At 32.7% G+C, this 14,306-nt stretch overlaps 5 protein-coding genes across 5 annotated transcripts; 3 read left to right on the forward strand and 2 right to left on the reverse strand.

Annotated features, from left to right (window-relative positions):
* Positions 1–130: 130 nt before the first annotated feature.
* BX664DRAFT_301459 (fungal-specific transcription factor domain-containing protein) lies at positions 131–3,373 on the reverse strand (the record flags this gene model as incomplete). The annotated part of the gene is made up of 9 exons (XM_051542388.1): positions 3,153–3,373; positions 2,730–3,012; positions 2,470–2,635; positions 2,244–2,414; positions 2,143–2,172; positions 1,932–2,063; positions 1,110–1,839; positions 790–1,018; positions 131–606 (listed from the first exon to the last, which is right to left on the reverse strand). Exons 1-9 carry the CDS (start codon positions 3,270–3,272, stop codon positions 131–133), a joined length of 2,337 nt encoding a protein of 778 aa, XP_051397599.1. The 5' UTR covers positions 3,273–3,373.
* A 55-nt stretch (positions 3,374–3,428) lies between these two features.
* Positions 3,429–5,362, reverse strand: BX664DRAFT_339457 (uncharacterized protein). Its single transcript, XM_051546636.1, has 6 exons — positions 5,316–5,362; positions 5,161–5,220; positions 5,039–5,093; positions 3,976–4,932; positions 3,808–3,889; positions 3,429–3,746 (listed from the first exon to the last, which is right to left on the reverse strand). Exons 1-6 carry the CDS (start codon positions 5,350–5,352, stop codon positions 3,618–3,620), a joined length of 1,320 nt encoding a protein of 439 aa, XP_051397600.1. The 5' UTR covers positions 5,353–5,362; the 3' UTR covers positions 3,429–3,617.
* Positions 5,363–5,796: 434 nt separating this feature from the next.
* Positions 5,797–7,297, forward strand: BX664DRAFT_361226 (dihydrouridine synthase-domain-containing protein). Its single transcript, XM_051548229.1, has 3 exons — positions 5,797–6,053; positions 6,133–6,936; positions 7,031–7,297. The coding sequence occupies exons 1-3, from the start codon at positions 5,802–5,804 to the stop codon at positions 7,184–7,186; spliced, it is 1,212 nt and encodes a 403-aa protein (XP_051397601.1). The 5' UTR covers positions 5,797–5,801; the 3' UTR covers positions 7,187–7,297.
* A 142-nt stretch (positions 7,298–7,439) lies between these two features.
* BX664DRAFT_361227 (WD40-repeat-containing domain protein) lies at positions 7,440–9,263 on the forward strand. Its single transcript, XM_051548230.1, has 4 exons — positions 7,440–7,668; positions 7,766–7,934; positions 8,012–8,629; positions 8,713–9,263. The coding sequence occupies exons 1-4, from the start codon at positions 7,474–7,476 to the stop codon at positions 9,195–9,197; spliced, it is 1,467 nt and encodes a 488-aa protein (XP_051397602.1). The 5' UTR covers positions 7,440–7,473; the 3' UTR covers positions 9,198–9,263.
* A 433-nt stretch (positions 9,264–9,696) lies between these two features.
* On the forward strand, positions 9,697–11,853 carry BX664DRAFT_267298 (acetyl-coenzyme A transporter 1-domain-containing protein; the record flags this gene model as incomplete). Its single annotated transcript, XM_051540945.1, has 7 exons — positions 9,697–9,883; positions 10,025–10,624; positions 10,706–10,762; positions 10,889–11,088; positions 11,162–11,380; positions 11,471–11,600; positions 11,657–11,853. The coding sequence occupies 7 exons, from the start codon at positions 9,697–9,699 to the stop codon at positions 11,851–11,853; spliced, it is 1,590 nt and encodes a 529-aa protein (XP_051397603.1).
* Between the last annotated feature and the right edge of the window lie 2,453 nt (positions 11,854–14,306).

A 14,306-nucleotide genomic window follows, 5' to 3' on the forward strand; every position in this document is an offset into this window, starting at 1 on the left:
TTTTTTTTTTTATTCATTTCTTTTTTTATATACTGTAATAATAATAATAATAATAATAATAAATAGTGTTGATAAACAAAAAAAGATAGCTAAACTATAATACATTACTAACTACATTCTAAAACCATGTTCATGTTGTCTGCCAGATATTGTTCCATATACGTTTTCCATACTGTGATGTAGAAGGTTGTTGTTGTTGAGGTGATTGAGATGGTTGTGATGGTATATATGAAGTAGGTGATGTTGATATTGTAGCTGGCGACGATTGACCTTGATTCCCATTTTTAGTGTTGTTATTGCCTCCTCCAGTATGCCCAATATTATTGTTATCATTGTTGTAAGCCATAGGTTGTTGTATTCCATAGATCGATGGCATTGTCGAGTTGTTGTTGTTGTTGTTGTTGGTCATATTATTCATAAACTTGGTTTCGTCAAACATGATTTGTCCAAATAATCCTGTATCGTATAAGAATGCACTACTGTTGAAGTCAATAGTACCAGATGCCGTAAAAGGATCTGCACCAGCGAATGGAGCAGCAGTAGTCATATCTATCGTGTTGGATAAAAGTGTTGAAGTATTTGATAATGAAGATGCTGGTGCAATGGCTGATAATGGTTGAGCTAGTTGTGCATTAGAAGTTGACGGAAGTACTGTCGAGTAAGTTGCCGTCGTGCTTGTTGTTGGAGTTGAATATGTCGATCGTAATGAGTCAGAGGTTGATGTATCAGAATGTAAAAGACCAGTCATAGACACCGGTGGATTGTTTCTTGACGATACTGGTGTTGGACGTGAGATTGTTGATGATGGTGTTGCTACTGCTGATGATGATCCAGATGAATATGAAGTAAATGATGGTGGACGTACAATGGGTTCTTGTTTTGGCGATAATGGTACTTCGTAATGTGTTCGTTTATGATGTGTCTCCTGGGAATATTCATACATTCTACTATGAGATACAATCAAATCACGGGTAGTAATCGATAATCGTTCACATACAGGCCAGTAAGGTCGCAACAGCTAAGAAGAATAAAAATAAAATAAAAAAAAGAATTATATATGAGTATATTACTTCTTTCATCACATCATGTATCTTTTTTTTTTTTTTTACCTCAATCATATCATATAATAAAAGAAGTCCTTTGGTCCCTTTTCGGTGTTGTTCTTCTGTTTTTGTAAAAGCCGAGGTCATCAAAATAGTAGCAAACATGTAGGAAGAGTAGCCCATATAAGGAATCACATTAACACCACATATATCCTTCATAGCTCTGAACACTGGCATAACATCATTGACTACTTGTTTACACATGTTGACACTATATTGAATTCGTTCCCATGTATGTTGAGAGAAAGAAGATGCCATGTTGTTTGTATCGTCGTCTTTTTTATCCACATAAGCCAAACTACCACGGTGAAGAGCCAATACCAAGGTTCTCCAAATCACATGTGCACAAAGATAATGATTGATTTTACCTCTGCTTGCCCGTTCCAAGTGATAATCTAAATTGTCCAAAGAAAAATCCATGTGAGGAGGTAAATTGTGTTTCCATGCTTGAAGATCATCATTGAGCTGATCGAATTCATCCATAGGTGGCCAAATTGCTTTTCCTTGATTGCTTTTTGCCCGTTGTAATCCTTTGATAACGTCACCAAATAATTCCATCAATGAGAGGTAGTGCTTAATAAATGAGGCCAACGAGTCTGTTGTCACTGGTTTGTAGTTTACTGTGACATTTTGAGATTCTGGATTCAATAACGCCAAGGATTCATCATCTGGAAGTCCCACGTCGTAATCACCTTTACCGAAAAATTGGGGTCTTGAATTACCAGCACTTCCATATCTGTATATGATAAATATAAATGATTAAATCGTTAGTAAAAACCAATATTCACATACATATATATTTCAAGTAGAGTCTTTGATTCAACTTACTTGTCGATATTGAAACAACTCCAAAAAATCCGTCGTCGCATCAACATTGCTACACGATCCAATGTTCCATCCTTCTTGTAAATAGGTGATCTTATAGTTTCTTCCTTGTGAAATCCCAATTCAAAGCATAATCTGTAGTTAACCATAATACATACAGATAAGTATTCATATCCTTCCTGCTCCAGCTTTTATTTTCTTTATTTTTTTTTACCTTGCAGCAAGCCCACCGTATATCCATGCTCTATTAAAAGTTGATCAGGTAACAATATACATGTTAGACTGTTATAAAAAGGAGAATATTAATGTACTTGCCTAGAACCAGCAGCTCGACCATATTCGAGACATGCCATAACACCCCAGAATTGTAAATTAGGTACAGTAGGTTCAAATAAATCGTTATTGATTAATGATCCGGCCTTTCTAGCAAACTTTTCACCAGCCCAATAAGGAGGATCTGTCTTGATATCGGGATGATCCGAAAATCTATTCAAAAAAACAAAATTGTTAAAAACACATATAACTTATACCCGTATTTTACCTTGCTCCAATTGCCATGACACTCCATAATAAAGGTTGTGAAATAGTTCCATCCTTGATAGATTGTACAAGAGTATGATGATGTATCAAAGGAAATATTGAATTGATGTATTTGAAAAAAAAATCCACTAGATGAAGCACTACTTCTTCTGAGGGCATAGTGACATCTAATTTATATATTAACGAGAAAAAAGAAAATAAATAAATACAAATTAGTACTTTTTGCCATATATATATATATATATATAAAATATGACTTACCATCTAAAGAACCCCCATTTAATTCAGTTTGTGGTATCATCATGCCTGTAACACTTGAATTCGCATATAATCTTGAACCTTGTTTTGTTGTTGCTGTTATTGTTGGTCTACCTGTTGAAGAAGGAGGCATACCTGTCAACCTTCTTTCCAATAAAGCCAAACGTTCTTCCAAAAGTTGTACATATCCTTTTCTAGGTCCACGTCGCTTGCATTCTGCATAACCACATTCTAATCCAGCTTCGGTACAATTTCGACAGTTGGGTTTGGCACCATCACATTTTTTCTGTCAAAATAATACAACAACAACAAAAAAAAAAAAAAAAAGGAATAAATGAGTTTCACAGAATATATCTATTTTTTTTAACTATAATGAATCGCAAAGTAATATGTCATGTGGTGTGTGTGTGTGGTTTTTTTTTTTACCTTCTTTTTTCGACAAGGAGAACAAGCTTGAGTGGCTCGTTCACGTTTTTTCCCAGATTTCAAAATATAGTAATCAGATGGTTCATCGTCCGAAACGTTTCGTTGGGTAAACTGATCCATGGTATGTAAAAGACGAGATCGTTTGTCCAATGTTCGATTATAAATTAATAAAAAAAAAACAAGAGAGATAAGGAAAAAGGTGACTTTAATGATATGAAAGTAAATAATAATAGAAAAAAGAAAAGACAGTAAAAATTTCATTTTTTTTCTTTTTTGCTTTGATGAAAAAACACTCTTACAATCACCGACTGCTTCTTCTCAATGCTTCCGTACCCGGAACAAAAATCAACCGATACCCGTGACAATGCTTCCGGAGTTTTATTTTTCCTTTTGATCAAACAAGAATACTTTGAAAACACTATATAAGCTAAAAGGTATTCTGTTTTTTATTGTTTTGAAGCCGTACTATTTTTGAGGAGAATCAGGAAAGTCAAGATCCCAATAGCCAGGTGGTGTCGCTGGTTGTTTATACTTTTCTCGATGTCTTGAATAAAGTTGAATTCTATCATCTGCAGTATTTCCATTTGCAAAATACTTATTAAAAAAAGAAAGAGTCAACAAGTCTAATATTAATTCAATAAGGATGATCATTTACCTTTTCACAACATGAGCAAGTAGAACCATGTAATTTAGACCGTTCATCCCTTTTTCGAACCACATCTGCATAAGGAAATTCACTAAATGGATCCATAAAAAGTGATGTTAATAAATTGATTTTATATCATTCTATTACTAATATTTATTTCTTTTTTTTTCAAATTACCTATTTGGAGCTGGTCGGCTTAAAAAGTGGTCCTCTTTTTTGTTGGTATCATTTTCAATGATTTCTGTTGATGGCTGATTTTGGTCGATTGAGTTGAGTATAGATCGGTTATTTGACTGTTGTAGTCTCATTTGGTATTTGTTGAATGATATAAAAGTTTCTTTTTGTCGTTGATATCTATCCAATTGCTTGGTGGAAGATGAACAAGTGGGGAATAAATCGTGATGAACATCGAATGACTTTTTTCTTGGTGTATTAGAACTAGTTTCCATATTGTGAGTCAAATCAATGGTTGGTGAAGTTACTGTTTTCCATAGAGTATCAGTATTAACACGTCGTTTTCCAGTTTTGCGACATGGTGTTGAATGATGAGTACGTTGTTTCGTATTCGATGCATGTTGTAGCTGAATCTTTGCCTTCCTAGATAGCGATGGCACTAGTGATGATGATATGACAGTGGCTGTACCGGATGATGATTTCTTTGGTGATAATAATATGGTTGACATGTTGGCTGATGCTGGTAAGCCTATTGTACTTGAATTCTGAAGTGTTAGCGTGTCATCAAGTAATGATGATTGCGATGTTTCTGTTGTTTCTGAAGCTTGAGATGATTGTGATGATTGTGAGTCTGTTGTTGATTGTGAGGACGATAACCCATTCATGTTATTGCTATTATTGTTTTGTTGTAATTGTTCTGAATGCAGTGGTGATGTGATAGTTTCCCAAAGTGAAGGCGGTGGTTTTTCTGATTTGTGATACTGACTTGAAGATTTTGATTTGAAAAAAGAGCGCAAATCACTTGTACCAGACCTTTTCTTGGGATGTCTGGCAATAGTTACTGAAGTGGTGCAAGTAGGGCGTTTCTGTCGAGAATTTGTATCGTTGGAATATGTAAATTGACTTTGACATTGATCTTCCAAATCTTCTAAAGCTTGTTTGCCATGGTACTTTACAATACTAATAAATGGTAGAACAAAAAAAAAAAAAAAAAAAAAAAAAAAAAAAAAAAAAAAAAAAAAAAAAGGGTTAGAAAAAAAAAAACCAGTTGATTCAGAGTTCTTACAATTGTCGTAAGATTTGGATTTTGTTGTTTTGTTTGTGTATAAGCTTTTCACAATCTAAAAAAAGTAAAAATATAAATGAATCCATTTCTATTTGATATTTCTTATTTTTCAAAAGATTTACTTTTGATCTGTGTCTTTTGTAGAAGAATGGTCGTTTTCGCATCTCTAAGGTTTTCTTGTGCTATTTTAAAAAGGAAAAAAAAAAAATATTATTGCTTAGAAACAAAAACAAAAAAAAAAGAGATCAACTTTTAGATTAATTTTCTTTTCTATTACCTTCACTAAATTTTGCTTCAAGGTAAACTGTTTCCATCGGTATAAACTGAATAAATAAAAGAAAGAAAGGGAAAAGGAGAAATCCATTGTGCTCTTTCAGGTAAGACGTGATGGGGGCAAATCATTTAGTCTCCGCAGTCGAAGGAATATAACAAAATCAAAAAAGGATCGTTATCAAACACCAAAGTTTATTCCATTTTCTACAATCAATCACCAACATTATTATTATTATTATTAAATTATCATATTAAATTATCATGATCAAAATAAAAAAATTTCATTGGGAAATACAATATAATATCAATTTGACGCATATTTTACCAACTTTTGACCTTTTTTGACTGTCGCCTTTTAAAAATAGACCGATTTCCATTGGTGATGGTTATGAAGAAGGAACCAAACAAATTTTTTTTTTTTTACTTTTCACTTTTTTCTCTTTCTCTCTTTTTCCTCTTTCTCTCTCTTTTTTTTTTTTTTCGTTACGACATGACTAGTAACCCGATCAAGTTGAAAGGCTATGAATTCTTTCAAAAGACATTGAAATCACCTCGCTTTATTGTGGGACCTATGGTAGATCAATCTGAACATGCTTGGCGTATTCTAAGTCGACGTTATAATGCTCAACTATGCTATACACCTATGTTCCATGCCAGACTATTTAGCGATCCTGAATCTGGTCACAAGTACCGAGCAGAACAATGGACTACCAATGAAAAAGATCGTCCTTTAATTGTACAGGTAAAAAAAAAAAAAAAAGGGAGAACTCAAATGCACACAACCATTCTTATTTATTTATTTATGTAAAATACTTTTCTAGTTCTGCGCCAACGATCCTGAAATTCTACTTAGAGCAGCAAAACTTGTCGAAAACGATTGTGATGGTGTGGATCTTAATCTTGGCTGTCCTCAACATATTGCAAAAAGAGGAAGATATGGTTCTTTCTTACAAGACGAATGGGATTTGATCAAGTCCATGGTATCTACTCTTCATGAACATTTGGCAGTACCTGTAACAGTCAAGATCCGTGTGTTCCCTACGGTGGAAAAGACAGTAGAATATGCAAAGATGATTGAAGCTGCTGGTGCACAAATGTTGACAGTCCATGGACGACTTCGAGAACAAAAAGGACACAATACTGGTTTAGCGGATTGGGACAAGATTAAGGCGGTTAAGGAAGCAGTCAAAATCCCTGTGATTGCTAATGGCAATATTTTATATCATGAAGATATTCAACGTTGTATTGATCATACAGGTGTGGATGGTGTGATGAGCGCTGAAGGTTCTTTGTATAATCCTGCTATTTTTGTTCCTGGACGCTCCATGCCACCTTGTACATGGGAAATGGCTCAAGAATATTTGGAAATCTGTCGGGATTTGGAACCCTCTACTCGTCCTGGCATGATCAAGGCTCATCTCTTCAAGCTCTTCCAACCTAGTCTTCCTCATCATACTGATTTACGTGCTAAATTGGGCAAAGCGAATAACTGGCAAATGTTTTGGGATATCACCATGGAATTAAAGGAACGCTTAAAGAAGGATCAAGAAACTATTGGTGAGGTGGAATTGAATGGCAAGGAAAATGAAAAAGGAATCCGACAATATGGTCATTGGCGTTGTCAGGTAAAGATCATCATTTTTTTATTTTTATTTATTTATTTTTTTTGAAAAGAGTTTGCTAAAAGGGTATCTTCTTTTTTTTTTTTTTTTCAAATAGCCTTACTTCCGTCCAGCATTACCTGAAAGTCAACAATCGAAAAAAGGGGAAAACAAGCGCAAGTTGGATGCCAGTGGCACTGGGCCTGAAAATGAACCAAAGAAATCAAAGGATGATCAATCTCTGGTCGTGGAAGAACAGAAGATTGTAGTATAGATGATAGATTGGTTTTTTATATATATATATACCGTGATTTTTTACTTGATGATAATAACAATAATAATAATAAAAATAAAGAATATAGAATTAAATTAATATTTAAAATTTTATGAATAATTTCTAAAAAAGTTAGTTGATTGATTTTTTGGTACCGGTGGCTTATTATGGGCAAGCATTGGAAAAGATAGGGGAACCTAAAAAGGATTTTTATTTTCATGCTCCACATCTTTTTTTTTTCACCTTTTTTTTTTTTTTTTTTTTTCTTATACATATATTATATAACAATGTCAACCAAAGTACGGGAACTCTTAGCTGCAAAAGCAGCTATTAAAGCAGCTGCTGAAACAATGCCTGAAGGACAAAAAGTAGTAGCACAGTTTAAAACAGAAGACGGCGAGTCAACTGGACCTCCTTTGAATCTTCCAGCAGATGTCTCACCTGAACAATTGGAATTACTTTTGAATCAACTCTTGAATCAGGCAAGTTCTTTTTTTATTATTATTATTATTATTATTTAAGGGTTTATTTATAAGAGTATACTAAACTTAAACATTATTTTTCTTTTCTTCTTTCTAGTCTGATGATCCTTTACCTTATACTTTTTATGTGGGTGACGATGAAATCCGTAAAAATTTATGGACTGATCGTAAAGACAAATCAACCGAAGATACCATTACCATTGTTTATCAACCTCAGGCTATATTCCGAGTACGAGCTGTTACTCGTTGTACTTCTACACTCACTGGTAAGTGCATATATGAATAGTACCGTTTCTTTTTTTTTTCTCATTGATCTAAACTACATTTTATTTTTATCATATAGGTCATACGGAAGCTGTTTTATCAGTTTCTTTCAGTCCTAATGGTACCCAATTAGCTACAGGTTCAGGTGATATGACAGTACGGATATGGGATTTGAATACAGAAACTCCTCAACACACACTCAAAGGACACACTGGCTGGGTTCTCAACATTGCTTGGTCACCCGACGGTAAAGTTTTGGCATCAGGCAGTATGGACAACACTGTACGTTTATGGGATGCGAAAACTGGCAAACAAATAGGTACCGGACTTCGTGGACATACCAAATGGATCACTAGTTTGGCTTGGGAGCCTTATCACTTGAATACAAAGGTCAATCGATTAGCAAGTTCTTCTAAAGATGGCACTGTACGTGTATGGGATACAGTGTTAAGGAAAATGGTGTTCAATATTGCTCAACATACAGCTGCAGTCACTTGTGTTAAATGGGGTGGTGAAGGTTTGATCTATACAGCTTCACAAGACAAAACAATTAAGGTATGGAACTCACAAGGGATGTTGGTCAAGACTTTACAAGGTCATGGTCATTGGGTCAATACTTTGGCTCTTAGCACTGATTTTGTTTTACGTACTGGACCTTTTGATCATACGGGAAGACGCTATGATACCGAAGAAGAAGGTAAAAAAAAAAAAAAAAAAAAGATTGAAATATCAATGGTGGATGACTAATATATATTATTTATTTTCAATATTTATAATTAGCCAAAGCTGCAGCTCTTGCTAGATACAAAACAGCAAAAGGAAATGGACATGAACGACTTGTTTCTGGCTCAGATGACTTTACCATGTTCTTTTGGGAACCTGAAACCAGCAAAAAACCATTGACAAGAATGACAGGACATCAAAAGTTGGTAAACCATGTTAGCTTTTCACCTGATGGACGATATTTTGCAAGTGCTTCATTCGACAATTCTGTCAAGTTATGGGATGGTTTGACTGGTAAATTTATTGGTAATCTTCGTGGACATGTTGGAGCTGTATATCAAGTATGTTGGTCAAGTGATTCTCGTATGTTGGCAAGTTGTAGCAAAGATACAACATTGAAGATTTGGGATATTAAGAAGATGAAGATTAAGATGGATTTACCCGGTCATTTAGATGAAGTCTATGCACTTGATTGGTCTCCTGGTGGTGATAAGATGGGTAGTGGTTCCAAGGACAAGACACTTCGAATTTATAGACATTAGTTTACTCTTTATTATTAGAATCATTTGCATCACTTTTTTTTTTATAATTATATTTATTGTCATCTCTCTTTTATCTCTTTTTTTCATTTTAATAAAATTATTTTATACATTGTCTTTCATATACTTGTTATGACCTACTCAAATGTTACGGTTGGATACAAATGTCTAGATTTCTTTATATGGAATTCCCTCCACTCAGATATTGACACCTCTTATTTGTTCTTTCGATTGGTTACCAATGGCGGCGTTTTTTTTTTTTTTTTTTTTTGTCCTCTCCCTTAATCCCTTTTTTGATTTTCATTTTTTTTCTCTCCTCTTCCTCTGTCTCTCTCTCTCTTATACACACACTTTTTTGCCTCTCCTTCTTCTTTTGATAGTATAGATGCCTACGGCACACATTATTCCATCTTGGGATAACGAACCTGCAATACCTACTGATTTGAATACTAGAGACCAACAGACGACAAAAGAGTCACCATCAAAAGGTCAATCTAGTGCAATGGAACCTGGCAATCTTGGAACAACAGTACGACGTAAAGAACTCCTTACTACACAGAATGATAAGGAAGAATACCAACTACAATCTTTTAATGACAAAAAGGAAGATCTGGCAAAACAACAAGAAGAAGGAAATGCTCCTCTCAGCAAAAAGGATCGTGGTAACTTTGCACTTTTGGTGGTGTTATGTAAGTTAAAACATTTAGAAACTCATACGCATACATACACACACGCACACACTCTCTCTCTCTCCACTTTTAGACTCAACTTCACCTTATTCTTTTTTTTTTCTCTTCCTCTATATGTATATATATAATTTCATTCCGTAGATCTACTTCAAGGTGTACCTGTTGGTCTGTCATTTGGTTCCATTCCGTTTTTACTCAAAGCACATCTCTCATATTCTCAAATCGCCATCTTTTCGTTATCTTCTTGGCCATACTCACTCAAATTAATATGGTCACCTATTGTGGATGCGGTGTACTCAAAGGAATTGGGAAGACGGAAATCATGGATCGTACCTATTCAACTCTTGACAGGTTGTTTCTTTTATTGGTTGGGCAGTCATATTGATGATATCATGGATCAAGAAGAACATATACCAATCTATCGATTGACTATATCCTTTTTATTGACTGTTTTCTTTTGTGCAACTCAAGATATTGCCGTGGACGGATGGGCTCTGACTTTACTTTCAAAAGAATCTTTATCCTATGCTTCTACTGCTCAAACCATAGGCCTCAATATTGGTTATTTCATGTCTTTTACCGTGTTTTTGGCTCTCAATTCTCCTGATTTCAGCAACAAGTATCTGCGTTCGGAACCTAATGATATCGTTGGGGTCCTACCTTTGGGTGCCTATATGAAATTTTGGGCCTTGATGTTCTTCTTGGTGACTGGTTGGCTTTTGTTTATGAAGAAAGAGGCAAGTATATATTAATATAAAACTAGTGATTACTTACTTTTACTTTTGTTTTGTTTTATTGAACAGACGGAAAGTCAAACGGAAGAAGATATGGGTATCAGACAAGTTTATACTACTATTTGGAAAATCTGCAAATTACCTCGTAAGTTAAAAAAAAAAAAAAAACGGGAGATAAGAAAATATATTATTATATTCATATCATCCATCATACCTATTTCTAATTTTTTTTTTTTGATTATCTTGATGTTGAATGATAATCTTTCTATAGATATGAAGAATTTTGTTATTGTATTGATGACATCAAAAATCGGATTCATTTGTCATGAAGCTGTTACCTCTCTTAAATTAGTGGAAAAAGGATTCTCAAAAGAAGATATGGCATTATCTGTATTATTGGACTTTCCTCTTCAAATCTTTTTTGGATACTATGCTGCCAAGTGGTCTAATGGATCAAGGCCATTGAAACCAGTAAGTTTTATTTTATTTATGGAATCTATTCACTTATCTCTTTTTTTTTTTTCTTTCTTTCATTTTCTAATAGTGGCTTTATGCATTTTATGGTCGTCTTTTATTCTCTGCATTGGGTATGTTGGTAGTTGCTGGATATCCTCAAGGGAAATCAGATATTGGATACTTTTATTTTAGTATTATCATTGCCTCTACTGTGCTCAGTTCCTTTATGTCTACAGTTCAATTTGTTAGTCTTGCCGCATTTATGACTAATATCGCAGATCCAGTCATTGGTGGAACATACATGACGGTAAGAACGGAAGCATATATAATATATGACAAGTGATTGGTTTGATAATAGAATTTTCATTTTTTTTTTTTTGTATGAACGTTTATATAGTTACTCAATACATTCAGTAATTTCGGTGGAACATGGCCCAAGTTCTTTGTTCTTGAAGCTGTCGACTATTTCACAGTTTCAAGATGCTCTATTACCAATGCAAAAGATCAAGGTAAGCTAATAATAGTTAGTGTCAAAATGATATCGTCAACGAGGAATGAAATTAACTTATTTCTTTGATGATAGAATTCTCATGTACATCAGATGCTGGAAGAACATTGTGCAAGGATTTGGATGGAACGTGCTTGATCGAGACCGATGGATACTATTATGCAGGATCATTATGTGTACTGATTGGATTGGTTATGTTAGTTTTTTATATCAAACCTGTTGTCAAACATTTAGAAAAGCTTTCCAAAAGTATGTGGAGACTGAATCAATAAAGAATATCTTTTTTTTTTTTACTTTAGAACTTGACTTTTTTATATTATTGTTTTAATATGTCATTAACGTCGTTGAATAATAAAGTTAGTCCAGTAGACTTTTTTTTTTTTGTTTCAAATTCTTTAAGAATAGGTGGCAATGGGATTGTTACTTTGCGGTATTAAAGCCATTTATCATGATGTTTTATCATTGACTTTACGGAAACGTTGGCTTTTTTGAGCGTCAATAGAGTTCTACCTCCTTGTGGTGGCTTCTGGGTAACACTCACGATAAAAAAAAAAAAAAAAATAGTGATCAGATATTGATTTTTAGTCAATACCAGTATGATTTTTTTTCTTAATGATGGAATACTAACGATATTGACTTCTCGTATTGAAAAGTTTAATTTTTTTTTTTTTTTTTTTTTTTTACCGTGAAACAAAATACTGATGTGCATATGAATCTTGTTTCTACAATAGTTTTTTTTTTTTTATTTTTCAGTGAAAATACAATGATGATCATACTATTCTTTCTTATTACTCCTTTTGATAATAATGATGATCGAGGACAAATAGATAAATAATAGTGAAATGACAATATAATAAACAAATAATAAAAATATGATTTTTATTTAAATGAGAGTATAATATCTATAACTAAAAGACTAAATTATTAAATAAAGTAATTTCCATGACAAAGAGTTGGATACTTTTTCCCTAACTTGCTATTCTTTTGTCCAATAGAAAATTTGCTATATGTCCAGTTAATCATATTATATATTTCTTCATATATCTATCTACTGTATGTTCACAAAAAGAGTAAAAAAAAAAAAAAAAAAAAAAAAAAAAAAAAAAAAAAAAGAACCAACCAAAAATAGATTAGTTCATAGTATGAGAGACTAAGAAGAAGAAAGGAAAGAAGGAATAAGTATAGAGTAAGTATAATATGTAAAGAGTGACTTTTAAGTATATAATTTAGACTAGTAAAATAATGTATAATGGTAACTTACAATGTTCAAAGAGTCATTGGTTAAAAAAAAAAGCAGAAGGAAAAGTAAAAAAAAAAAAAAAAAAAGTGGAGAGCGCGCCAAAAAATTTTGTCTTTTGTCAGAGCTTGGTCCAACTTTTTTTTTTTTTTTCAATCTCCCACTTTTTTTTTTGAGGAACCTCCAGACCTTTTTTTTTTTTTTGATCCAACACACCCCCACATTGAGAACGGACTTTGAAGTTATACCATTTATGGAAAACACTTATGATTTGCATTAAAAGTAAAAAAAAAATAATAAATAATAAATAATAATAAGATGATGATGATGATATAAAGATAAACTTTATTAAAGAAGAAGATGAATATAATATAATAAGACTAAAACTATCAATAAATAGAGACTATAGAAAAAATGTCATCTATTTTACACACAAATTGATTTCCTTTTCCAGTTTCTTGTTAATAATATAGTTACATTAGTTATTCATCCTTTTTATGTATCCAATTTTCATTTGGTTCTGTGATCTTATATAAAGGATGATGGTGCATCAAAACAATAAAAAAAGAAAAAAGAAAAAGAAAAAGAGAATAAGAATCATATTTTAAATATTCTTTCTTTTTTTTTTATATATATCTTACTTTGAATAGAGTAATTGACCGTACTTGAAAATGATCATAACAATTGAGTAATAGTAACATAAAAAGACTGATGGACGATGTATCATGACAACCTATCTATTTAATAAATAAATGTTAATGGTTGATATGTGTAATATATATTCCACTGCAGTTGGAACTTATACTAGTAATATTTGATGGGTGACAGCGATAGTAATGATAACGATATCAATTTCCACAAGGGTAACTAACTGATGAGAATTCAAACCATCTTGATAAGAAGGATGCCTTTATAGAGAATAGAGTAATATATGAGCAGCTAAACTTGTATCTGTGACACTACCCATCAACAAAAGGAAAAGAAAAGATGATATTAATGATTGACAAATCCTTCATTATCGTATTTTAGGCCTTACCTTCAAAGATAATACCCTTGATTTTGCTTTGTTTGTGCTTGATAACGATAATTGATAGATATGTTCAATAGCCTTTCCATTGACGCATTATACTAAAATACTACTGAGAAAAAAAAAAGGAAAGTATGAGAATCGCAGCCATACCCTAAATCACTTACTATTTTACTATTTCTTTTTTTTCTTTTGGAAATATAGTAGTACTTTTGATAGTAATAGTCCTATTGCTATAGTTTCATGATCTATTGTATATATATTGAGGGTTCAGTTTATAAAAAAGAGTCCAGAGATGGTATTTCTATAACAAGGTAAAAAAAAAAAAAAAAAAAAAAAAAAAAAAAAAAGAGAGAGAGAGAGAGAGAGAGAGAGAGAGAGATTACTTAACAAGTACATAAAGTTCCTTTTATTATATATTTACTTACTTTTTATACAAAATAATAAAAAAAGAAGTTTAT

The sequence above is a fragment of the Halteromyces radiatus genome (genome assembly GCF_025201355.1).
Source record: "Halteromyces radiatus strain CBS 162.75 chromosome Unknown BX664scaffold_7, whole genome shotgun sequence".
NCBI classification, from domain to species: domain Eukaryota; kingdom Fungi; phylum Mucoromycota; class Mucoromycetes; order Mucorales; family Cunninghamellaceae; genus Halteromyces; species Halteromyces radiatus.